The following is a 26,138-nucleotide window of genomic DNA, read 5'->3' as shown; positions in this document are numbered from 1 at the left end:
GCAGTGTCCAAGGCCAGGCTGGATGGGGCTTGGAGCAGCCTGGGATAGTGGAAGGTGTCCCTGCCCATGGCAGGGGGTGGGATGAGATGATATTTGAGGTCCCTTCCAACCCAAACCAAACTGTAAATCCAGCCCCTGGGCTCCACGGGGACAAACTGGGACTGCCACCCAGGCAGGAGGGATGTGAGTGGAAGAAAACAAGGGGGGAGAAAAACACAGCAGAGCAGAGAGAAGGTGAAAGGAGGTCTTATTTTTCACTAAGCCAAGTTGTTTTTGGAGGCACAGACACTGGGTTCATTCATGAAGCAGCTAAGTGCAGGGTTTTCAACGGAAACAATGAATTAACAAGGATGAGCAGCAACAGGATAAATGACCTTTTTCCTGCCTCCCAAAGTGTTCTGTTTCTTTCCTAACCAAGCAGCCAACAGCTCATTTAGCTTCAAGGTACTCAGCCCCAGCGACCCGGTGCCTCTAGAGAAGTCCAAGGGCTTAGAGAGGGGCTTTCCACAGAGGAACCTCCTTCCCCGTGGCTCCACACCCTTCCCACTCAAAACTGTGGGAGCTGGGGGCTACAGAGGACTCCACATGGAACTGGGGATGTGAAGCATGGGGGCTGCCAGCCAGAAAGGCAACAGCCCCATGGCCAAGCCAAGGCACCATGAAATGAAGCTACATCACAGGAATTCCAGGCTGGAAATCAGGAAGAGGCTCTTCACCCAGAGGTGCTCAGGCACTGGAACAGGCTCCTCAGGGGTGTGGTCATGGCCCCAAGCCTGACAGAGTTCAAGGAGAATTTGGATGATGCTTTTATGTTTAGACAGTCCTGCAAGGAGAGGGGAATTTGGACTCAATGATCCTTTCGGTTCCTTGCAATTTAGAATCACAGAATTGTTTAGATTGGAAAAGCCGTTTAAGACTATGGAGTCCAACCATTCCCCAGCACTGCCCAGGCCACCACTGACCCATATCCCCAAGTGCCACATCCACAGGGCTTTCAATTCCCTCGAGGGATGGGGACTCCACCACTGCCAGGGCAGCCCTTTCCATGAAGGAGTCTTCCCTAATATGCAACCTAAATTTCCCCCAGCTGTTCCCTCCTGGCAGGGACTTGTGCAGAGCCACAAGGGCCCCCTGAGCCTCCTTTTCTCCAGGCTGAGCCCCTTTCCCAGCTCCCTCAGCCGCTCCTGGGGCTCCAGCCCCTTCCCCAGCTCCGTTCCCTGCCCTGGACACACAAGATATTCTATGATACTCATGATTTTAAGATCCGTGCCCTGAACATCAAGCCACTGGGACCCAACTGAATCCACCCACGGGAAAAAGATCCCAGTCCACTGAGAACCCAGTACCTTTCACTAGTGTGCAATTTCTCCTCAAAGGCTCAGAAGGAAAGTGGTTTGACTTGCAGTTTCTGCTATCTCAAAATCTATCAGAGGGATACACTACCCTATGCTAACATAACGGATTAAAGCAGAAGATAAAATGCTGTTCCATTATCTATTTATTAAAAGCACCACTTGAACTGCTTTTATTCAGTGTACATCTCCCAGCAAAGAGGCACTCCTTGACGGTGTAAATCAGCGAGCAATTGTGTTTTAACAGCCTTTAGAATGGCATTTCCCCATGCTTTTAGACAGAGTATCAGACAGAAAACCTCTTCCAAAACTCACTTATCGTAACAGGCGAGATCACAGAGCTCTTTACTGCTCCTCTACCACCAAGACAAATACAAAATGGGCTTCTAAAACTCACAAAGCAGAGATCATTCCCATTTCTGCAGCATGAATATCCTTAATGATGGGACAAAATAAATAATTTTGTTACCAGGGGAGAACTGTGCAGCTCCCACTGACAGATGGGACTCCTGGTAGGCGATGAAATGCAGGCTGCAGCTCCCAGCCCAACGATGCCACCTCTGTGGTAGCTGTGGGTTCTGTGGGAATCAGCTCTCACACAGCCAGAAAGGATGAAGCCACTCTGAATCTAGCAGTTTTCTGAGCAAAAAGGGAAGAAATTATGCCAAACTTTCAGCAAAAGATTTCAGGTGTGAATATAGCAATACATGTGAACTGCACAACAAAAGGGAGGTTGTTGGATTCCCTCTGCTTCACCAGAATAAATTAGGCTTTTGCTTGGTTGAGGATATTTTTCCATGCCAAGAAACATTCCCCCTTACTTTCTGCCAGGCTCTACTGCTTTGGTATTCTAATTTTATTTACAAAGTGTTTCAGTAAAGAAAACTGGAGCAAGAGCATTCATGAGCAGGTTGGATTTCAAATGAAATGCTGGTAGAAGACAAGCACAGCAAGCTTCACCCTGAGCTGCGTGAAACAGCGGAGTCTCCACTGTGGACATGAGCAAATGTCAGATCTGGTCAGGGGAGAGGGAAAGGGATGTAGCCACATGGATGGGGAAGAATACCCATGATCTAGAAACTATGTGAGTGGATGGATGGATGGATGGATGGATGGATGGATGGATGGATGATGGATGGATGATGGATGGATGATGGATGGATGATGGATGATGGATGATGGATGGATGGATGGATGGATGGATGGATGGATGGACAGATCCTGACCACACTGCTGCTGTCAGAAGGACTTCAGCACTGCAGCAGACTCAATGCTGATGTTGATGTCATTGCTCCTTCCTTTCCTGTGGCCACCTGCATTTTATCACCTGCTGCAGATGAACTGGGGCACTGCCTTGCTGGGAACACCCAGGCCCCAGCCATGTCACCTGCAAGGACACCCCTCCTTGGGGTGGTTACCCAGCCCCATGCACCCCAAACTTCTGGCCGCTTTTACACGAGCTAAATTCTGACGGGGCTGACAAACCAGAAAGATCATTTCACACCACAATCACTTCAATTTCAGCCTGTGACCTCCTTGGCAGGATCTCCCTTCAGCACAGCAGCCCCAAACAGGAGCTGACAGTGCTTTGCAACCTTTTGAACCAGCACTCAGGTCCCCTGGGTACTGAGGGGAGGGTTTCTCTCAACAGCATGTAAGCTCCCTGGCTCTGACAGCCCTGCTCTTGGGCTGCCTGGGAGGGGACCAGCATCCCATCCCCTGCGTTCAGCAGTGTGAAAGGTCGCTGGGGAAGGTGCACTTGTCACCAGGAATAAACTGTGACGCTGAAGTTGTGTCACGTCTTCTCTCTGGGAGGACGGAGCCAGCTGAAGTCAGAGAAAATCTCTCCTGGTGCCGGTGGGGTTTGGATCTGTCCTGGAGCAGCGAGCAGAAATGCCAAGCAGCAAGGGGTGAAACCTCTCCTAAATGGCATGGGTTGTCAGCTGGCACGGAGGGAGCCCCAGGGGACACCCAGGGCAGGTCTCTTCACACCGAGGTGCCAACCACTGCAGCCCAAATATCTCCTTAACATAAGTCTCCCCATTACCATAAAGCTTGGGCAATGCCAGCTTCACAGTCAGGTTAAATAAATCCCTTCCCTTTGCTTCCCCTGACAGCACATCTTATCCAGAGCTGTTCTGAGACAAGAGCCACCAGCAGACCAGGGAGAATTGTGTTTGAGGGTCCAGCTCAGGAGAGCATGACTAATTCTCTGTGCTCCTGAAGTGTTAAAGCTTCCCAGATGAACCTCATAGTTTTCCACATTTTACTACCTTTATCTGTCAGAATGATCTTAGAGAAGATTTTTTTTCTCTCTGCAATGGGTAGCAAAGCAGAAGCAAAACTACAGCAAGGATGACCCACATGGAAGAGAAGCAAACTTCACCTGATCTGCTGGGAGGAAGAAACCAGGACCAGCCAGCAGCAATGCCTTACCTGGTTTTCCTAGCTCAGCAATGTCCTAGGAACCTGCTCATGGGTCACAGACCCCCTGAATAAGGTGTTTTGCAAGGGAAAAGATCATGTCCTGCCATGCTCTGCTTGAAGCCCAGGAGAAAGCAGCACAGCCCAGTGTGGTGATCAGCAAGGCCACCCTCTCAGCTGGCAGCACTGGCAGGCAGAGGCTGACACAGGCAGGGGTGTCACCACATAAAGGCTTGTTGAGCCCATGACCAGCCCCTCTGCTCCTCCCTGAAATGTGGGTCAAGCCACAAGGTGACAGCCAGTGCTAAGGGGACCATCCCTGCCCACCGAGGTGCTTCCAGTACTGTATCAAAAACTAAAGACAAGCAATAAAAATTAAAAGAGAAGTAATATGGATCATAAAACCCAAGCACAAGACTAAAGAGTCCCCAGACACAGATGTATCGTTAAGACAGGGCATGGAACTCCCCTGGCAGCACTGCCAGGCTTCCTTTCCATGAGAAATTATCCTGGTTTCTGATCACTGTTTTGTCAAGGATGGGTCAGGCTTCTGTCACCTGGCTCTCCGGTGCTAAGGAAAAAAAGGTGGTGGAAAGGGAAGTTGTGTGTCATCCCTGTACACCACTCCTTGCGCCTCACCCACCCACTGGGCTTTGTGGCTGAGACCATCAGTGCCTTAAACCAACTGCACACACCCTGGTCAGGAAGGATGCTATGGAGAAATGCTAAGCAGATCCACAGAACCATGAGATGTCTTGGGCTGAAAAGGAATTATTAAAGGCCATCTAGTCCAACCCCCTCCCCATGGGCCAGGGTGCTCCAAGTCCCTTCCAACATTGCCACAAATGGGGCATCCACTGCCTCTCTGATAACTGGTAACTAAAATCACTGGCCCCAGCCAAACAAGGCTTCTGGGTTGAGCTCTGATAAAAGAAAACATTATTTTGTTAAAAGTTCTCCTTCCTCCAATCTTGCAATGACTGGTAACTCACAGGCATCCTCTGCCATCCCAATATCCCATTGTTTTCCCACTACAGAAGGTCCCTCTGAAACAGGAGCCAAAGCACCATACAGGAAGCTTTATGGGGGTACAAGTCCAGATTTAAATCTTTTGGACACAAAGCTGAGGTTTTAATCATCTCTGATAACTGGGGGGGGAAAGTAGGAAACTCACTGCCCCCACCACCACTGCCCATCATTTCCATCCCCCACTGGTCCAGCCCTGCTGGCCCATTAACATACCCTTCTTCTTGTAAATATTGCCTGAACACTCCTGCCTGCCCTCCTGCCCTCAATTAATCACAGCCTGGGGGAGAAGCAGGTAAGGAAGCACTCAAATTTAACTGATCTCCACAGATGGTGAAAACAGAGCTCAATGAGACAAGCACAGACAGAGGGTGTGGGCAAGGGCAAGGCAAGCAGGACAGCAGAGCCCCTAATGCCCAAACATCCTTGCCCAGCTGTCCTCATCTCCAAAAACTTCATGGGACTTGAAGAAACTTTTCATGCCACAAGGTCTGATTCTCTGCTCTGAAGCAGATTATCCTTGCAAACAAAACCTCTCTTCTGCTGAGTCCCAGAGCCACCAGGCCTCTCCCACCAGTCTCAATGGGGTGGATGTCCCACCAGCCACTCCCATCTCATGACACAAGGCAGAGCTTGAGCCCACACAAGCTCCCAAATCCCATGGGAGCCCTGGAGACCACTGCATTAGGAGTCAGTGCATCTCAGAAGCAGCAATGGAAGGAAACCTCTGGAAAGGCCAGGCTGGATGGAGACTTGGAGCAACCTGGTCTAGTGGAAGGTGTCCCTGCCCATGGCAGAGAGTTTGGAACTAGACGAGCTTTAAGGTCCTCTCCAACCTAAACCATTCTGTGACTCTACAATAAATATCTCAGGCTCCAAACAGCACTTCCAGCACCCGTAGGGATGTCAGAAACACAACTGGTACCTTCAGCAGGGTGCCCAGCTCTCAGCTCCAGCTGCAAGGAGCCACAGGTCACCAGCAGAGCAGCCTCGGCTCTACACAAAGGTATTTTTGCTGGAACAAAAGCAAAGGCCACAGAAATAGGTTGATTTTTTTTTTTTTTTCCTCTTTTTCCTATGATATGACTAAACTCCACGAGCAGGTAGTGCCTGGGCATCCTGCAAGCATCCTGCAAGCAATGCTTTCAACATGAAGGAACAAAAGGCTGCGGTGGGGAGGAGAATGGTGGGAAACCTTGCGGGCTCCCGAGATTCATTTGAGACCTGGTGTTTGCAGCACAGGCTGTATTTCATCTTTTCATAAGTAACTCTTACCAGGAAACATTACAAAAAAGGGGGCATTTCAAGGCAGAAAAGTTGGTCGCCAAACGTAATTTTATTTTATTTTTTAAACCTTTTGTTAGCGACTCTTCTGGGGAGCAAATCCAGCAGAGGCAATACAGTGCAGCGTGCACTCCTAAATTAGTTTCCAGGCACTTGGGATGCTTTATTATTCATTTCCTCCAAATATTAGGTAATGCCTTTCACCCCTTTCAAAGTCTATACGAGGGGTCTTTGATGCATTGTGGGACTTGAAAGTTTCAGGTCTAAAGAAGCATTTCTTTTAAGTCCTCCCTTTTATCAAGCATATTCTGTTCTGTTCGCTGTAATGCACACAATGGCATGAGAGTCCTGACCTGCTTCATGTCTGATGAGTTGAAATCTCAGATGCATAGGATAAAACAGCCATTCCTAGCAATACAGCTTAAACACTTAGGGCTCTATTCAGGCAAATATTACCCAGGGGTCTGCCACGCCACTGAAAAGCTGCAGAAATTGGCTCCGTAGACGGCTGACCAATTCAGCAGTGAGAAATGACCCCGCCACATTAACTCCCCTTTTCATTTCACCCTGGGCGAGCCGGGGTCTGGAGGTAAGCGCAGCAGAAGGCGAGAGCCGGCTGAAGCCAGATTCATTTTCTTTATATAAAGTATTTTTGTGTGCGTGTGTGACCATGAATGTCATTATGCGGATCTGCAAAAGAAGGAAAGTAATGACATTAGGGCACAGGCGCCGGAATCAGGGAGGTTTTTGTCTTATGGTGACACCGGAGCGCTGTCATGTCTTCTGGACAAGCAGAATTTGTAGGCTTTAAAACACTGCAAATGTCTTAGAAAAGCAGGTCTCTGCCTCTGCTGAAGGTATGCGGACTCTGCTGGATCACTTTACACCCTCCAGCATCAGTCTCCTCCATGTGTTAACCAGAATTGATACCTCTTGTTCCACAATAATTTACCCTGTTCCATAATAAATTACCCTGTTTATAGGTTTTTTTCACCCTGTTTTTTTTCTTCTTTATACTGAAAACTCACTTAAGACATGGCTCCTGTCCAACAATACACTGGACCCAGGGCAGGCATGCAGAGTGAAACTTATTATTGCAAAAGCAAACATATTTCAGTACAAAATATCATGGTTTTGTCCTTTAGACAATCACACAGACGTATTTTTATAGAAGTACCAGGTAGCTATTTTAGGGTATTAATCTCCTCTGATCAATCTCCTCTTTACAAGTTAGAACTAGGAAAAAAATCTTAAAGGGCAATCTGGAAATGCAAGGGTAAAAATTCATGTACAAGCTGGAGAGTTCCTGCATGGGCTGAAGCTGATGGAATTTGCCTTGCATGTTTTTTACCCTAGGAGCAAAAGACGTCTCTAGAACAAGTCAGAAAACAAGTGTTCAGACTATATAGGAAGATGTTTGTAAAAGAGACAGGTCCTGTTTTTCTGACTCCTCTTGCCTGCCCCAGTGCTGCACCTTGGTATGACCTGCAACACCATCCTATCAGCCTGAGACCAGCCTTGATAATCCAAACATTTCACCAGGAAAAAACATTTCTTAAGCTATATAAAAAGGAATAAGTTCACCTTGCATGAGTAAAACCCAGCTACATCTTTCCTGATACTGGCAGAACATCCAGCAGCACCTCCTGTGAAATGGGAATATATGCACCTGCTGGCCCTGGCCCTGGTGTGTGTGATTCTAGGATTAGCTCTAAAAGCAAATCAGACACACAAGGATGTAATCTCCAAACCCATCCACCTCCTCCAGGATGCTGCAGACCTGGAGAGGTGAGGACAAGCCTAATTTTTGAAGGATGCTGAGCATCTCTCTCACAGCTGGCATGGCAGTAGCAGCAAAAGGTACAAAAAAAAATGTAACAAAGACTGGACAGGACTTTGAGTTACCTAGTCTAGTTGAAGATGTCCCTGCTAATTGCAGGGGGGTTGGATAAGATGTCTTTTAAAGGTCTCATCCAACTCATACTATTGTATTGTATTGTATTGTATTGTATTGTATTGTATTGTATTGTATTGCATTCTATTCTATTCTATTCTATTCTATTCTATTCTATTCTATTCTATTCTATTCTATTCTATTCTATTCTATTCTTATTCTATTCTATTATCAGCTCTCATATTACCCACTGGATAGGAGGCTTTTTAGGAGCCCTCTGAAGCATCCTTACTCAATTACCATCAGGACATACATGGTTTGTGCCCCACGTGTGAGTGGTGCATTGCTGGTCTGCCAGAGGGCAGCTGACAAGTCACCATTGTGCATGCTACAAATCCTCTGAGCTGATAAGAAAACTCAAACAATGCGAAGATTTATCTGTTTGCAGGTAGAAATCCTTTCAGTCGAGACAACAGTTTTATTCATTTTGAGGTAAATGAAGAGTTTTTGCTTGGGGACCCCATCAGGAGGAGAGGCAGCACAAGGATGGGACCCATCACTCACCAGTCAGCAGAAAGATGCTGACGGGGGTGTCTGCACAAATTTTTAAGGAGCCTGAAACAGCTCCTTTGAGAAAGGGAGACAGAAGAAAAGAAGCAAAACTGCAGGAGAAACGAAATCTATTTGTAAACCCCAGGCAGAATTGACACAAGGCAGCTGGCACAGGAGTGCAGAGATGATAATGGAGCCTGATGGATAGTTCACAGGATTATCAGATACCCTCCAACTCAAATATGCTGAGGAACCAATTATTTAATGCTAAAGAGAGTGCAAACAGATGTTTAATAAGCTGGATCACTTCAGGATTGTTGGAGCTCAAGGGGCCAAACCCCCACTGGTGTAAGTCTGGAAAGCCAGCATGATGAAATACCTGATGCTTCAGATACACACTGGCCCTCCCAGTCATCACCATCTCTGCCAGGAGACTGGGGGGCATGGAGGGGAAACACAGCTGGAATTTGGGAGCAGATGAGTGCAAGAGGCCCCTGGGCTGGGGAAGCACGTTCACCACCACCGGGTAACAGCACCCATATCTGCAGCCAGTAGCCTTGCTGGCTGCCCTGTTTACAGGAGAACAGGTTGCTCTTCTCAGGAACAGTCTGGGTTTATTTTATAGCTGATTGCAGAGAGGCAGAAGGGAGGCTCTAGGAGGTGTGGGAGACAGAAGGGAGTTTAGTCTGCGCTGCAGGCACTGATTAGAACCTGTTTTGGAGTCAGGGATGATTCCTGTGAGCAAAGCAGCCCTTCTCAAGCTCTTCTGCTGGCAGGGGTGTTGGGGGAAAGCAGGGTCTCAGCACCCTCCCTGGCTGCCTTGTCAGGAGGTGCCCCTGCAGATACACCATCCCCTCACCTGGGCTCTTCCAGCCAGAGAAGAGGGACAGACTTCTGCTCATCCTCGCATGCTGCCCACACTAGATCAGACGTAATGGGATAAAAACTTCTCCACTAACTATAAAGGGCCCCTGAATTTTTAAATGTCTGAAGATTGCTTCCTGAAACCACAGTGTGTAAGTTTCTCCCTTCATCTACACTCCAACTGTACTATAGGAGCTGAGATGTGTCTTAAAAATCTGCACCTCCCCATGATCCAACCTCCACTAGCACTGCTCCTGTAGTTCAGGCTACAGCAGAGATGCAAGAATAGATATAAGAAAGAAATTTTTTATGATGAGGGTGGGCAGGCCCTGGCACAGGGTGCTCAGAGCAGCTGTGGCTGCCCCTGGATCCCTGGAAGTGTCCAAGGCCAGGCTGGATGGGGCTTGGAGCAACCTGGGATAGTGGAAGGTGTCCCTGCCCACAGCAGAGGGTTGGAATGAAATGAGCTTTAAAGGCTCCTTCCAACCCAAACCACGGTTCTACAATTCTGTGATAGCCCAGCAACGAGATGCTCCTCACCATCCATCACATAATCACAGAGGAAATTTGCACAGGAGTAATTTGGTCCTTGAGGGATGGGAACCTGTGGGGGCTCACAGCATGGCTCTGCTGAGGGTTTGGCCAGTGTAAACTAGGAAGTTGCTCACGACAAGACTGTGATAAAAACCCCAGCCTCCCACCTGACACAAAGCGAAATATCTCAGTTCAAAAACATCAGCTCAGGGTCTGGCTCTGGCATATCTGAACCAGCTCAGATGATAAAAAAGGATTCTCCTTTCTTGCTGCTCAAGACCTCTAGGCAAACATCCAAGTCACAGCCTCCTGTGTGACAGCTGCAGAAAACAGGTCTGGAGAGGACCTTGAAATGCCACCCAGATCACAGCCCCATGACTGGGTCTGGACGGGGCCAAGCACAACAACAGCCAAAAGCACTCCAAGCATTAACAAATATTGTTGCTTGGTGCACTCCTGTGCAGCTGCCAGTGTATCTGCCGCCTGCTCCTTCCAGCACTCAGCACTGAGAACACACATATTGATGAGAGCATCTTCCACGGATTTACAGGAAGAGCAATTAGAGGTTTGGTCGTTGATGACAGCAGAGAACCGCGGTGGTGGTGGTGGTAAAGATGATTTGTGCTGATCCATTAACATAGCAAACTACCTCCCCTCCCACAGGAAATCTCAGTAACTGAAGGGCAGATCAGAGCCCCAAGACCCCAGAAAGGTATCAGGACAACCACATCATTCTCCCCAGTCTGCATCCTGCTTGACAGCTCTCCCCACAAAGCTCATCCAGTGTGTACTCACCAGTACCCTTGGTTTTGTTTCAAAATGGTGATGCTCCTCTCGCTCCTCTGACCATCTCCTAAGGAAAAACAGAGAGCAAAAAACACAAAACATAACCCCTCATCAGATCCAGGACTGATTATGTGGTTCAGAAAGGTCAGCTCTGGAGAAGTCTCTGCCGGGACGATGAGAAAACACGGAGCCAGGCCTGCTCCTGCTCTCCCACCACACGTGCTCCCACGGTCAGTTCCTCTGCTCATCACCTTCCCTGTATCACAACATCACCTAGCAACACTGTGCCACGGAGGTGCAAGCCCACCCCATCCTCCCACTGTATCACATCTCCAGTGACAGCTGGGAGATGAACTGGGAAGGGATCACACCGGAGCAGCTTTGGGCTTCTTCGCCCATCCCACCCCAGGTAAACATTTCACTTTGGCCCCTTGGGATGATCAGCTTCCCGGGGCTTCCTACACCCACAGTTCAGTTACCAGTGGCAGCTCAGTAGTACCTGCAGTACAAATCCAGTACAAACCCACAACAAATCCACATTCCACAAGAGCTGGGGTGCAGAGATGGAAGGTGTACGACCAACATCCTCCCAGCTCTGCCTATAAAAGTTCCCTGCCCCTCTTAGCCTGGGAAAACCTGTTGGAGAAACGGAGCTCTACAGAAGCTCCTGGCCACCACTTGCATTTCTAAATGATGGAGACAGGGGGCTGGCATTTCCAGAAGCTGACACCTCCATGTGGCTGGGCAGGACTCAGGGCTGACAAAGGAGATGGGCAGAAGGATGTTTTGGGGTGCTTTACTCCACTTCAGAACAATCTCAAGGTGTGAGATCCCCACCAGCAGACAGCCACCGTATCAAAAGGGTCCCCTAGGACAATTTGGGGGGCTAGCCCACGCCTTCTCCTGCATGAGGACAGAGAGGAAGACCAGTGTGGCTATTACAACACTGGGAACATATGCTACAGCAGTGCTCAGATGGAAAATGCTCCTGTGGCTAAGCAGTCAGGTGGAAATACATTATCTGCATGCCAAATAAGCCATAACCTGGGGTATTTTCCCTAAAATGGCACCACCAGCTCACATCTGTCCTTGAACCTGGGTTTGTACCTGAGTCCTGGCCAGGGTCAAGAGGTTCCCTCCCAGTCATGGAAGCTGCAAGGGGAACAGGATCTCTCTGCCAAGGCTTAGTGCAAAGCAAGGAACAGCCATTCAGTGTGTGCAGTCTCTCAATTTTACATGAGAAGCTGGAAACCAAGGCAAGGAGACACTTGTTGTCATGGGGCAGCTGGAGATGGAGACTCTGTCTTCTCTTCCCAGGTTCCCCAAGAGGCTCCTGACTGAATCAATCACTCAAGCATCTCCTTTTCTTCTCCAGGCAGCCCTTGAATGTTTTTACTACTGCAGGCTCCACCAGTACTATTTCCCATTACTCATGACACAGGGAAGCAACTGGGATCCCTCTCACAGCTTTCAGACAGAGCTACCGATCTTGATTCAGCCTTTATGAGATTCTCATTTCGTTATTGTCATGGGAAAGCATCAACAATATTTTCTAAGTCCAGCTGATACCTGGATGACTATCCCAGGATGGAGAAACTAATAGGCTCTGACCAGCCTACCCAGTCTATTACACTGGTAAATTACTGCTCTGCACATACACTCAAGGAACAGAGCAAAACCATGAAGGGTAACCTTTGTGATGGCCTCTCATTCTCCTTCTCATGTGTCTACGACCACCAGCCCAAGGATATTTAGGCAGTCTGAGGACATTCAGGCAGTAGGCAATGCATGGAGCACATGTGAGGTACAGAACGGAGTGGCTGCAGACGAGCCCTAGGGCCATGATCAGCCCTGAGAACAGGACTTCCCTGCAGCAAATGTGTCCACGTGGCTCTAGGAGCATGCAGCTGCTGTGACTCTCCAGCACGACCTCCTTCCTCAGCCAGGGCCCAGTTCAGATCATTAACCTACAAGGAGCCACCACTGTTGAGGACTAATGGCTTGTTTGCCACTCAACAGCCAAAAGCGATCAGCAAGGGGGCAAAGAGCTTAATGCAGGCCACTGTCAATATGCCCACACTGGGCCAACACCATCATCTTTGTTCAGGGCAAAATTCACAGGGGAAGCTGCAAAAATCCTGCAGTGGATCCTGGCTTCATGGCAGAGCTCATGAGCTCTGCTTGGGTCGATGCACAACCTCCCACTGGCACCAGGGCAGAAGCTGGCACCACGTTTCCCTTGAGGGGTGTTGGGCTTCAGCTCTAACTTCTATATAAAGTCTCCTTCTCTCCACAGGTCTTTCATTGCAGCTGCTCCTCAGAGCAAGGAGAGCTCAGCTGGCAGTGTAACACCTTGTTGTAGGCAGGTGGGGCTGGTGTCTTCTCACAAGCAATAGGACAGGAGGGAATGGCCTCAAGGTGAGCCAGGGCAGGTTGAGACAGAATATGAGGAGAGATTTCTTCACTGAATGGGTTGTCCAGTCCTGGCACAGCTGCCCAGGGCAGCTGTGGAGTCCCCACCCCTGGAGGGGTTTAAAAGCCATGTGCATGTGGCACCGGGGGACTCGGGCCAGTGGTGGCCTGGGCAGAGCAGGGGGCAGGGTTGGACTCAATGGTCTTGGAGAGCTTTTCCAACCTGAATGATTCTGCGAGTCTATGATTCCACCTAAAACCATTCAAATCGCTGTTGGAGGCACAAAAGAATTGCATGGGAACTTCCATAAATGGGAGCTCCTGGGCTAAGAAAAGGCTGCACCTGAATCACAGTTTCATTAACCCTCCAAGAAGAGTGGCTGGGAATAAGCACACTCGTGATCCACCCTCTGAACCAGAAGATGCCCTGGTGCTCTTGCAGCAGTTTCCAAAATAGGATGGGCATTGCTGAGCGCAGCCCAGGCTTCATTCTCCCGTTCCCAAAACACACGTGCGATGAGAAGCTACGAATCAACCAGGCTTGCCTGTGGCTTCCCCTTCAGCCACAAGGTCCCTTTTAGCTTCTTGGGGTGGTTTGCAGAATGCCTCAAACACACCCTCCTGCAGATGACATTCAGGTTTCTAATTACCCTCCCTGAATACATCACTGATGTGCCACATCAGCTCACTCGTGGGGCTGCTCCTCTCACCACGTGCCGCCAGCAGTGGAAGCTTCTGCCTCTCCTCAGCACGCTGACCTCCCCATCACCTGGCTGGGCTGAGCTGCTGGGCTGGGAAAGATGATTCCCAAGTAAACTGGTGGTGTGGAATGCTTGTCCTGCCCTTGAGGTCAAGCCCACATGAAGAAAGAGCCTTTATCACAGAATCACAGGGCAGTTTGGGTTGGGAGGGACCTTTACAGGCCTAGTTCCATTTTGTTCAGCCCCCCTGCCATGAATAGGGACATCTTCACCTAGATCAGGTGGCTCACAACGCTGTCCAGCCTGACCTTAAATGTTTCCAGGACTGGGGCATCCACAGCTTCTCTGGGCAAAGTGTGCCAGTGTTTTACCACACTCATTGTAAAGAACTTCTTCCTAACAGTTGGTTCCCCCTTAGTTTAAAACCATCACCCTTTGTCCTATTGCAATACACCCTGTTAATTTTGTCCCCATCTTTCTTCTAAGCCTTCTTTAGGCCCTGGCAGGGGTTCTGAGCTCTCCCTGGAGTCTTCTCTTCTCCAGGTGAGCACCCTCACCTCTCCCAGCCTGGCTGATGCAGAGCAGCTCCAGCCCTCGGAGCATCTGTGGACATTCCAACAGATCCATGTCCATGCTGAGGACACCACAGATTTCTCCAGAGTGCCTACACTGGGAATAGCCCCACCCTCAACAGAACAAGCACCCACGTATTTTCAGTGGACTTCCAAGGCTGCCATCCATGCTCTAGCCCTGACCACCCAGCAGCTGGAATTTATAGCTCACCTGAAGCACAGGATTGCCCTGGGCTGACAGCCAGCACAGACCATGGGCATGCCCTCCCCTTTGTCCAGGCCAGGGGGTGACCCCCCAGGACAGCCTGATAAACCTGCACCAGTCCCATCAGGCATAGCAAGTAGGACTCAGCTCCAATTAATCCATCTCAGCTGGGGAGCCCGTGCAGATCCTGGCTTTAGTCACCTTCATCCAGGTTCTCATTGCTACACTGGACTCCCTAAGCTATCCCAAACCCCTGGCTGGCTTTGCCAGACAAAACCCTGGATCTGCATCCCTCCTGACTGACAGATGGAGACTAAGCAACGTGTCCTAGGGTAAAAAGGGACACCTATGGCCAGCAGCTGAATTGTGACCACACGTGTGGTGGCTGCCCCAGCAGCCACGGACTGCAGTTGGAATGATTTTGGGTGTTTGGTGAGCCATTTAGCTACTCAAACTTCAGCATCTCTTCTGGGGTGTGAAACACCCTCCAGGCTCCACTGGCCAAACACCCACTGACTCTAAAAGGAGATTGGGCACCAAGCTAGGATTTTTGTCTGCCGCTACAGCCTACCTCCAGCTCCTGGTCTAGGATTTAACAGCTCCAAAATAAAACTCATTTGCATAGGATGGGGATGCCCTGCAGCTCTGCACTCTCAGGCCCCTGCTGTGCTGAGCAGCACAATCCTGGCACATCCAGGATGGTTCCAGTGCTTGTGTGCCTTCTGCATAATAGGACTGAAACAAATAAATTTGACAAAGAAAGGAGAAAGAACAACTGATATGCAAATCCGTATCATAAATCATTCACCAAATCTGTTCTGCAGTTCTGAAATAATCTTGGAGGTTGCTTCCCAAGTGCTGTTTGCAAACCCTCTGTTAATCTGGGAAGCAGATGCTGCTACAGTAGGCTGTATTACAGCATCTTCAAGAAATCCCCATCATATGTTACTTTAAAATGCCCATGGCTTTTGCAATCAGTTCTTTTTAAATCTTCTTGGCATATCTGAAAACCAAACATCATAAAAAACCTCTTTGCTGTGATTCAGCTGTAATGGGTCTAAGTCTAGGAAAGAGCTCATCTCACGTCTCCTTTCATACCCAGATGACCCCCAAATTCCTCCCAGAGGCCTCTGACCATTTCCTTCAGGTGCTCTAAAGAGTCTTTGACTTCCCCAGACTCTTCCTGAGCTTCAGTGAAAGCCTGTGTTGCCTCAAACAGGGCAGTGCCCTGGAGATGCCCTCTAGAATCACGGGAGCCAAGTCACCCACACCCCTGCAGAAAATCCCACACGGAAAACATATTCTGAAAAGGCACTTCTGCCATACCCTGGCACACATGGACATTTCACTGCCTAGGAGAGTGTTTGGGATGATTACTGCTGGGGTTTTTTTTATTGCAAGGGACTGTTTCTTCCAGCAAAAACAAAACAACAAAACAACCTGCCCTGAGATCATCCCTCCCAGCTTGGAAAGAACTGAGTGTGTGGATTGTGCTCAGAAGGAGTGACCTGGCTGCATCTTTGGGCTGACATCCTTTCCAATCTCCAATGTCCAGTTTTCCCCTTCCTGTGTGAAAATGGAAACAACAATGTCAGCTGTGGTTGGAAAGGGCTTTTAAATCTACAGGTGAGAAGTGTAGGTAAGACAGCATCACACCCTCCTAGAAATGGGGGGAGAGGGAAAGGCAGCAAAGGGGGGAAAACCCCCACATAATAAATAATAAAATTACATAATTACATAATTACATAAAATGAATGCATTACAAAAACCGTCCTCCAAGAAGCAGGTGCTTCATTCTTTGCTGTTGATAGGATCAATATAAGAGAGGAAATTACCACCTTTTGCTCTGCAATACATCACACTGATTTTCCTTTACAGACCCTAATGCTCCTGATTGCAGTGTCAATTTAAAATTTACCATAAAACATAGAATCTCATAAACTTTACAACCTCAATCACACTCAGCCAGTGTTTTCACCCAAATCACATGCACAGGCACCCTCTTTGCTCTTGAAGGCAGACACACAACAACGTGCTGCTGACAGCAGATGAGAGAGCAGAGCAGGACACCACAGCTGGGATCTGCCTGTCCTGCAGAGCCTGAATGAAAAGAGAAGGAATCAGGTTGGAAAACAAGCTGGAAAATGTACCCTCAGATCTCTGTGAGACAATTCATCCCATGTCCAGCAGGATGAAGGGAAGCCAGAACCCTGATTCATGATGAAGGTGCTGAGGCCCCGGCACAGGGTGCCCAGAGCAGCTGTGGCTGCCCCTCGATCCCTGGAAGTGCTCAAGGCCAGGCTGGACAGGGCTTGGAGCAGCCTGGGACACTGGAAGATGTCCCTGCCCACGGCAGGGAGATGGAAACAGATGGAACCTTTAAAGATCCCCTCCAACCCAAACCATTCTGTGATTATATAATCAAATACAACATGACCGCGGTTGCAGCAGCTCTGGTGCCCTGAACATGCTGCTTTCGAGGTGGCACCAGCACCCCACAATGCTGAGCAAACCTCCTTGCACTGGGACATTCCTAAAACATAGCTGGTTTGTGCCCTTTTGCAGGCTCTGATGGAATACCCCAAGTCATTTCCCTAATCCTGGGCATCCTTCAGAAATTTAAACCCATGCAGCTCCTACAGAGAAGATGGTGTGAACTTTTAATGCAGAGAAGGAGCACACAGCTCTGCCTGTGCCATGAGCTGACCATTTACTTTTGCAAGCATGAGTTGCACTCAAGGGTTGACAAGGGAAAAACTAATTAGGCTCCTAATTTTGCTTCCTACATAAATCTAAGTCCTTTCACTGTTGTCACTGTGACAGAAAACCCATTTCTCTGCAGGGATACAAAAGGTTTTGGCTAAAGCATAACAAAAATATGCATATTTCAAGTTCCCCTTCCCCAGGGGCCATAAAACTCCACTCAGTGTCTTCAGTCTGCATGCACCCTGTAAGCTCTGGCTTAAAATTCTCCCTCAGCTTGAAATTACAAGACATATTTGGGGAGAAAAAGTAATTTTTGCAATCAGCTGCTTGCCTTTGTGACTGACTGAAACTGTGATCAGACAGATGCTTAAAGATATAGCAAGGGTTAAACCTTGGGAGAGGACAGGCAGGACTTGGGGATGAAGTAGTTGATCAAAGGGTGGCTCAGAAGTTATTTAAAAGTAAACCAGAAAGCAGAACTTCCCAGTGGTTGCCGCTGTAATTACAATGCAGACAACGGAGCTGTGGTGCTGTTAAGGTTACTGGATTTTCCTAGCAGCTGTGCTTAATTTACTTAAAACATTCAAAGCCATCAGGTCAGATCCCATTAGCAGAATCTCTCCAGATCACTGCAGGAGCCCAGCCAGCCCAGCACCAGAGAAATGCTGAGAGCAAAACACAAGAGTAAAACATCCCTGGAGAATAAGACACCAATGTGCACTGCCCCTCTCTAGGCTGCAGCAGAGGCTGGGTGGTCAGTCCTTCCTGCTCATCCAAGGACCTGTCCCCTGTCCCTTTACCCCCATCATAAGCCACCTACTGTCCCAGTCTCTTAAGATCACCAGAAACAGAAATCCAAATACCTTGACTGGCTGTGATAGAGCAGGATCTGGGATCAAGCATTTAGGGAAGTCCTTCAAGTGTGTTTTTGCTACAACCCAGGTTCCCTGTGTGTCCTACAGCTGTACAAGGTGCCACCTGGATCCCTCTACTCCCCAAGAATCCCCCTGCCTTCCATGCTGCCTTAGAGAAAAAAAACACATGTCCTGAGTCATGCTCAGAGTCCATCTCAGAGATGGGAGCTTGGTGGATTTGTGGGTCAGGATTCCCCTGCCCTGGAGTTTTGTTCACACGTGTGTAATTCAGGACCACGTGGTTCATCAGGAATCTTTCCAAAACACAACTACACAAATTGCAACCTCTTTGTCAGGAAAAAAAAAAAACCTTCTAGAGATATTTTTCTGTTTCATTTTTCTTGTTGCTGTTCTTCGTTCTTTTAACACTGGCTCAGCCCTCTCTCCACCAAACAGAACATCAGGGTTTCATCCACTGTTTGTGGCCCCTGCCAGCTCAATTCTCTTTCTAAAATTAGCGTCCTGAGAGATGTAATTGCTAGAACAGGAGGTGTTAGGTCACGTTTTGGTCCCTGCACATCAGGCTAAGTGCTTCTGCAGCCACCTGCAACCACCTCAGTCTGAACCTCAAATGTGTCCTGCTCCACTGAGCCCAGCAGAGCAATGCAGCTTTAACAGGTGCTGATGCCAAAAAAAAAGAGAACTGAAGGCAAGGATAGATAATACACCATGGCTCCCTTCTGCACATGACCCCCATATATAGTCAATCCTATGGAGAATGGGCCAATAAAGTATAATAAAATACTAGAAAATGCAAGAAAAGGTATTTCCCACATAAGCTGTGGCTGCCCCTGGGTCCCTGGAAGTGTCCAAGGCCAGGCTGGATGGGGCTTGGAGCAACCTGGGATAGTGGAAAGTGTCCTGCCCATGGCAGGGGGTGGAATTAGGAGATCTTTAAGATCTCTTCCAACTCAAGCCATTCTGTGATTCTGTGACTCTAAAATGGACTGGGATAGAATAGAATAGAATAGAATAGAATAGAATAGAATAGAATAGAATAGAATAGAATAGAATAGAATAGAATAGAATAGAATAGAATAGAATAGAATAGAATAGAACAAAAATAAAATAAAATAAAATAAAATAAAATAAAATAAAATAAAATAAAATAAAATAAAATAAAATAAAATAAAATAAAATAAAATAAAATAAAATAAAATAAAATAAAATAAAATAAAATAAAATAATCATAAGTAAAGCATCACAAACAGTAGGAAAAAATGTGAAGGAACGGGTTTGTTTATGGGAAATCTGAAAACATCTGACCTAGCTGCATGGCCCTCATTGCCATCAGAACCCCTCCTGAAATCAGCATCTCCTGCCACTGTGTGCAAGAAACCCCAGCCTGGGTCTGGAGTCCTTGGAGCAGCTTAAGATCATTCTTCCAACATGAAACTCCAACATAAACTCATCCCTCATGTCTTAGAGAGGTGTGAGACTTATTTGCATAATAAATGACAAGGCAGGAATATAGATTTGTGTCAGATCACCCTCCCTTCCCTTTGAAAGAAACCTATTTATTCTGACTGAATCGTCTCTTCTCCAAATAAATGGTGTTTGTAGTCACTTTAGCTGGCACGATACGCATTCTTTTGCATGCCTGTAATGAATTTTCACAGCCAGAGCCCTAATCCAGTCTAGTCATGGAGGGTTTATCACGACCTCTTATTTTATTTCTACCGGTAAATGGGAATTGCTTTCCTTATCGCTATCTAGAAGCACCTGAGTGATTTTTGCTTCATATTTCCTATCCCACTGGAATTCAGGATGCAGCCTTATCTGATGCCGTACAATTGTCACTCATGTTAGCTGCCTTTTCATTTTAATTTGCTGGATTTATTGCTCTTTCTTTTTATCTTTTTTTTTTCCTTTTCCCCAAGAGATTTTACTTCAGATCTGAGTCCCTCCTTGCTCTTTTCCATCCTCCTGGTCAGATTTCTTGGGTGATCCTCAGGAAGGCAGGATCAAGGCTTGTCTTGCCTTCACCTGCCTGATTCCTTTGAGCAACTGGGGATAGTGGAAGGTGTCTCTGCCCACGGCAGGGGGTGGAACCCGATGAGCTCTGAGGTCCCCTCCAACCCAAACCATCGTGTGATGCCTTCCCTTGGCAGAGCACTCAATCCCTGGGCTTGTCCCAGTCCATCCCACTGGGGAAGGACAAAACTATGCAGTGGCAAGCAGGAATTATCCCTGACTTTGAGTTCAAACAAGTCCATGAGAACAAGAGCTTGCCAACGTGATCCCTACAGCTGCTGCGAGCAGCGAGCAGGCACACAGCTCGGAGCTCCGGAAAACTGGACCTGCTGCTGCTGGAAAAGGCACGGGAAGACCAGTAAATCCTGCAGATAACACTGTGATGGATCAGTAGAGGCAAGACATTAACCTTCACTCTTGAGGAGACACCCAAATGATAACACCTGTAGCCATGCCACTCCAGAGTTATCAGTCTTGTCACTCGTGAAGATAAATCTATCTGACCTAAGCCATCATCCTATGCCTCTCTGGCTTCCTTGCTCAAAATCCTCGTAGATACCAGCAGGGATCAGGAAAATCATACCTAATAATCAATTGAGAGTGTGCAACTATGCTCACATGGAAACCATTTCCTTTAGTATGTTAAAATAATTCCACAGAGCAGGGGAAAAACACGGTAGGCTTGAAAGCTGGTCTGCAGGGAAAGTGCTACATGTCAGTGACAACTGTGGAAGGACAGAAAACAGCTACCAAAGCCTTAAGGAGCTGTCACGCACAGGAAAATGTAAGTTAATTAAAGCCACTTAAACAAATACATCTGGGACAGGGGCATGGGATGTAGGAAGGGAGAGTGAAGTGATATTAAAAGCTCAGACACATGGTGAATCCCAGACAGGAGGCAAGGAAACCTATCTGGCAGAATCCAGATGAGCCCCTTACCCTGGAGCTGTGTCAGAGGGGGCAATGAGAGCGCCCTGTGCCCCAGGGCTGTGGCTCACCTTTGGGTACAGCATTTTCCCACAGCTCTACGGGGATGTACAGGCTCAGCTGATCCACCCCTCCTCTGGGAAACAGCACCCAGGATCCAATGATGCTCTCCTGGACCAAACAGTGCCGGCTTGGAATTATAAATCCAGCACTTCCCTTCCTAACGTCCTCCCTCCTGTCCCTACCACAACATTCAGCTGAAATGAGAACCATGGGCAAAGCATCCCTCTGGCAAAGTGTAAGGATGTAAATCCACCTCAAACACACCACCAGGACCAACATCAACTCCACCTTCCCTTGCTCCTCCTCTGAGCACAGTCTCCCCCAAGCACCCAGAGCCTCCTGCTGTGCTCAGAAGATGATGAGCACAGGTTACTCACACCAGCCCTGCTGACATAAAACCACACAAAGAAAGATTTGGATAGGCTCAGTGTAATTTTTTTATTGAAAACTCCCAGAGAAGCTTAAAATGTTGGTTCTTTATATATTCCTTTGAGCATTGATTCAGAAGTGGAAGCACAACACCTACACGAGGTTGGGTCATGACAGAGATGCTGGCTTCTTGAGATATTCCTGCTTGGGAAGCAGGGCTGGCCAGCCTCAGCACGAAGCCGACAGGAAGGGAAACAGGAAAGTAAATCCATCTGCACATCATCAAGCCCCTGCTGCAGGATGACAGCATGCAAGACTGCTGTCTGCAAGAGGAAGTCTTGCCATGGCACCAGCCCGACCCAGTTGGAGTGCACGGAAACACAGATGGAGTGAGGAGGATCCAGGCTTCCAAGGCGGCTCAGTTTCCCACCCTCCCTTAACTGCTGGGATGGGGGTGATGCAGCAAACCCAACACCAGCTCAGCATGCTCCTCCAGGAAAGCTGTGAAGCTAGCTGGAATCTAGTTGTCTTGGTTAGCAGGGAGCTAAGGAAGATGTTAGTGAAGGATGTGGGTCACAAAGGACAAGATCTCTTTCACCCCGCAGCGTATTTTCTAACTCCAAACCAGGTTTACGTACAGATCTTCTATTCCAACCCTAGGTGAGATTAACTCCTCACAAGTCCCATGGCTCCAGGGAGAGCTGAGAGCCCCTGGCAGGGCCTAAAGGGGCTCCAGGAGAGCTGCCCAGGGACTGGGGACAAGGCCTGCAGGGACAGCAGCCAGGCAATGGCTTCCCAGTGCCAGAGGGCAGGCCCAGCTGGGATATTGGGAAGGAATTGCTGGCTGGGAGGGTGGGCAGGCCCTGGCACAGGGTGCCCAGAGCAGCTGGGGCTGGCCCTGGATCCCTGCAGTGTCCAAGGCCAGGCTGGACAGGGCTTGGAGCAGCCTGGGACACTGGAAGGTGTCCCTGCCCATGGCAGGGGTGGCACTGGAGGGGATTTAAGGTCCCTTCAACACAAACCATTCTGTGACTCTAGGGCTCTGCAGACAGCATCAGAGCCTTGTCTAATGCAGCCCAGGACCGCAGCCCCCTCTCTGCCTGCGGCTCTGGGCAGGCAGCCAAGGCCCCCCACCCATGCCTGAACCCTTCCCTCCCCAGGGTGACTTCCTTAACACAGCCCAGCTGCCTGCCCCCACCCGACAAGGGCTGACAGATTTGTGCTGTCCCCTTAGGGTGGGGTAGGTACATTTATTTCCTCTCTGGAAAAAAAAAGGAAAGAAAAAAGGAAAAAAAAATATGCAATTAACCTTTTCCTCTCCTCGCAGCAGGCAAGAAACTTCCCTGCCACAGAAATAGTCTGAGGACTAAGATATCTGTTCCCACAGCTGCACCAATGCTATTCTGGCTTAGCTAAAATTAAAGAGCTGAAGTTGTATGTGGGCCTTCATGAAACTGTCATGGGGACCGCAAGATTAGAGGGCCAGATGGTGACCTGGGAGGCTGAGGTCTATTTTCAGCTGCACCAAGGCATCCTCATGTGCATCCTAACATGTTTCTCCACCCCTCTTTAATAAGAATCCTGAAATTTGGATTGAATCCTGAAGTTTGGATTGAAGGGACCTTAATATCCTGTTCCAACCCCCTGCTGTGGGCAGGGACACCTTCCACCATCCCAGGCTGCTCCAAGCCCCAGTGTCCATCCTGGCCTTGGACACTTCCACGAGCCACAGCTGCTCTGGGTACCCTGTGCCAGGGCCTGCCCACCCTCATCATAAAGACCTTCTTCATCATTCCTGGTCTGAATCTCCCTGCTTTTAATTTAAAACCATCAACCCTTGTCCTCTCACTATAGGCTCTATTAAAAGCTGTCTACATCTTTCTTCCAAGCCCCCTTTACGAAAGGTTTCTTGCCTGGTCACCTCCAGTGCCCATGCAAACGCTAGTCAGAGATCCAACAGCACTAAAAAAAAACAGGAAAGCACAGGATAACCCCAACATGCCAGCTACCATCCATCCCTTCTCCCACCATGAGCAGTCCTCTGCCAGCAACTGTGCTGGCTATTGTTGGTCACATAAAGCCCAGTCCAGCAGCCCCGCTGTCAGCATGCAGCTCATTACTCTGCCAAGGGCTTTGAAACGCTTGGAATATGAAAGGTGCTTCATCAGATCAAATTCAGCTTCGTTTGCTATTACAATGCAGTGCATTTCTTTTGTCTGTGACTTTTGATGATGCGCAATTGTTCCCCTCAGTCAGTATTTCGGAGTCATTAGCTGGAATTAGTAAAGTTCCCGCTGCCGGACTTTTCCAAGGCTCTGTTCTCGGGCTACAAAGAGTCGATGAGGAGTTGTCCTGCTTTCACTGAGCTGGAGGCACAGCAGGAGCTTTCTGGGGGGAGCAGGCAGTCTGCTCAACTCCACTTTTCCCCTGCAGGCACCAGGAAATACAAGTGCAGGAAAGATGCTGTGGGTGGTCACAACAGGCCTGGTGCTTCCCAGACAGCAGGGAACCTGAGACACTTTCATTTGGTACCTCTGCTGGACCAGGGGAAGAGGTACACCTAATTGTGCCCATATTTAGGCAGCACATCCCACAAAGTTCAGGTTTCTATCCCAGAAATCCCCCACTCCAAATCTAAAGGCATCAGACCTGAAGAAGTCACCTTTCTCTGGGCAAAGGGATCTCTTCCTTGTCATCTTCCTCAGTGAAAACACTTGGATGTGCCTGACCTTGTCCTCCAGCCTCTTGCTTGTGTTACACCCTTCCAGCTACACCAGAAGGGCTTTAGTATCAAGACCCTTTTTCCTGAAGGGATTTATACATGGAGCATCCACTTCTCTGGGCACCCTGTGCCACAGCCCCACCACCCTTACCACAAGAATTTTCTTCCTTCAATCTAGTCTGGATCTTCCCTGCTGCTGTAAAACTATTCCCTTTTGTCCTGTTCCTGCCTCATCCCCAGACCCTGGGCAGCTCTCCTGGAGCCCCTTTAGGCCCTGCCAGGGGCTCTCAGCTCTCCCTGGAGCCTTCTCTTGTGCAGGGGAGCAGCCCCAGCTCTCCTCATCTGTCCTCTGATCAATTTTGTGTTTGTCTCTGATAGAGGATTCATTCCCACTCGTGTTTGAGGAGGTCCAGCAGAAAAACAAAGTGATGAAGCTCCATGGGCTGTGTCCATCTGATGTCACTGTCTGCCCCCCAAGGGCTCAGCTCAGGTCTGGGGACCACAGCAGCTCCAACTCACACCCATCCCAACTGTGGGTGGAAATTCCAATTTAAATTCCCAGTTCCAGCCATACCACCACCTTTTCTGGATGCAATGTGAGTATTTGGCCACCACAACCCTGAAACAAAACTAGGGCCAAATTCCCAAACCAAATTTATGGGAACACCCCCGTGAGCTGAGCTCAACACTGAACCCAGCTCCCTTAGCAGCTGGTCACATGGGACTGTACTTCCATCCCCTAAGGATTTCCCTGAAATTCACCTCGTAGATTATCCCACCTAACATTCACAACAGCTCCACTGGGATATGACCGAATGCAGACAATTCACACCTCTCACCTTTTAAAGTGAGTAAAGTATTTTTTAAAGTAACAGGCTACAATAAAGCAGCCTGCCCAGATTCCAGCCTAATCTAAAAACAACTTTATGGCTTCTAATTTTAGCACTAATCTTCCTTTGCTATGGTTGTGTGATTTCTAATTATTTTATCCCCAAGCCTTGCTTTGATGGATAGTTGTACTTTTTCCAAAGCCAAATGACTTGTAAAGTGCTTTTAAAAAATACGCTGATCATTTCAGGTTCATTTCCAGTTCCTACACAAATAACATTCTCATATATGGCTTCATTGCGGAAATATTATTATTAATATTAAAATAATAGTAATAAAAGCAATACAATTTTAAAAGGAGAGCTCCATTCCTTAGGATGATCCCAATCTGCTCATGGAAACACCATATTTTCTCTTAAAAGCTGATAAAGAGCAAAAAAATCTGTTATCGAGATACGGATCTCGTAACAACTCGGTGCCTTTGGCTTGGCATGGCTCCCAGAACACTTTGCCTTTATCTATCCCTATTTTCAGGTTACAGCTCAGGGAAGAGCAATTGGCCACGCCAAAACCTCGGGGGGGACTTTGCGAGGGGCGATGCGAAATGATGGCAGAGACACATTTGCCTTGATGTTCCCCTGGAGAGTTGCCTACCCAAAACTGCTGAATTTAGAGCTGCAAACAGCAGCCATCGGCTGAAGATGTGTTGCAGGGGCTTAGGATGAGCCTCCAGCCCAGGTTCTTCACAGGCAGGTGTTTTCTCACCTTCCATGCTCAGCTGAAGTAACCTCTTGACCCTCCTAAATGCTGACCTAGATCAAATCTGGATTCAATTCTGTTGCATTTGAAATTTGCACAAAAATTTGTTGGGGAGGGGATGCTTGCCTGAGGACTGTTTGGGGGTGCTGAGGCAGCTGCCTGACACTGGCATGTCCCAGTAGGACCTGCCACCAGCAGCCAGCACCAGAGCAGGGGACACAGACATGGGACTGGTGGATGTTTGCTGGGTTATTTCCTTCCCTAGGATTT

The 26,138-nt window shown here is 48.4% G+C and overlaps 1 protein-coding gene across 1 annotated transcript in view; it reads right to left on the bottom strand.

The window, feature by feature from the left end:
- ZBTB7C (zinc finger and BTB domain containing 7C) overlaps positions 1–26,138 on the bottom strand; it is an 89,700-nt gene that overhangs the window by 61,819 nt on the left and 1,743 nt on the right. The window contains exon 2 of the mRNA XM_058828212.1: positions 10,726–10,783. Coding sequence (XP_058684195.1) covers positions 10,726–10,783 — 58 coding nt within the window. The remainder of the gene's footprint in view (positions 1–10,725; positions 10,784–26,138) is intronic.

This window comes from Poecile atricapillus, chromosome Z, assembly GCF_030490865.1.
Source record: "Poecile atricapillus isolate bPoeAtr1 chromosome Z, bPoeAtr1.hap1, whole genome shotgun sequence".
Classification (NCBI taxonomy): Eukaryota; Metazoa; Chordata; class Aves; order Passeriformes; family Paridae; genus Poecile; species Poecile atricapillus.
This window is presented reverse-complemented; position numbering and strand designations above follow the sequence as displayed.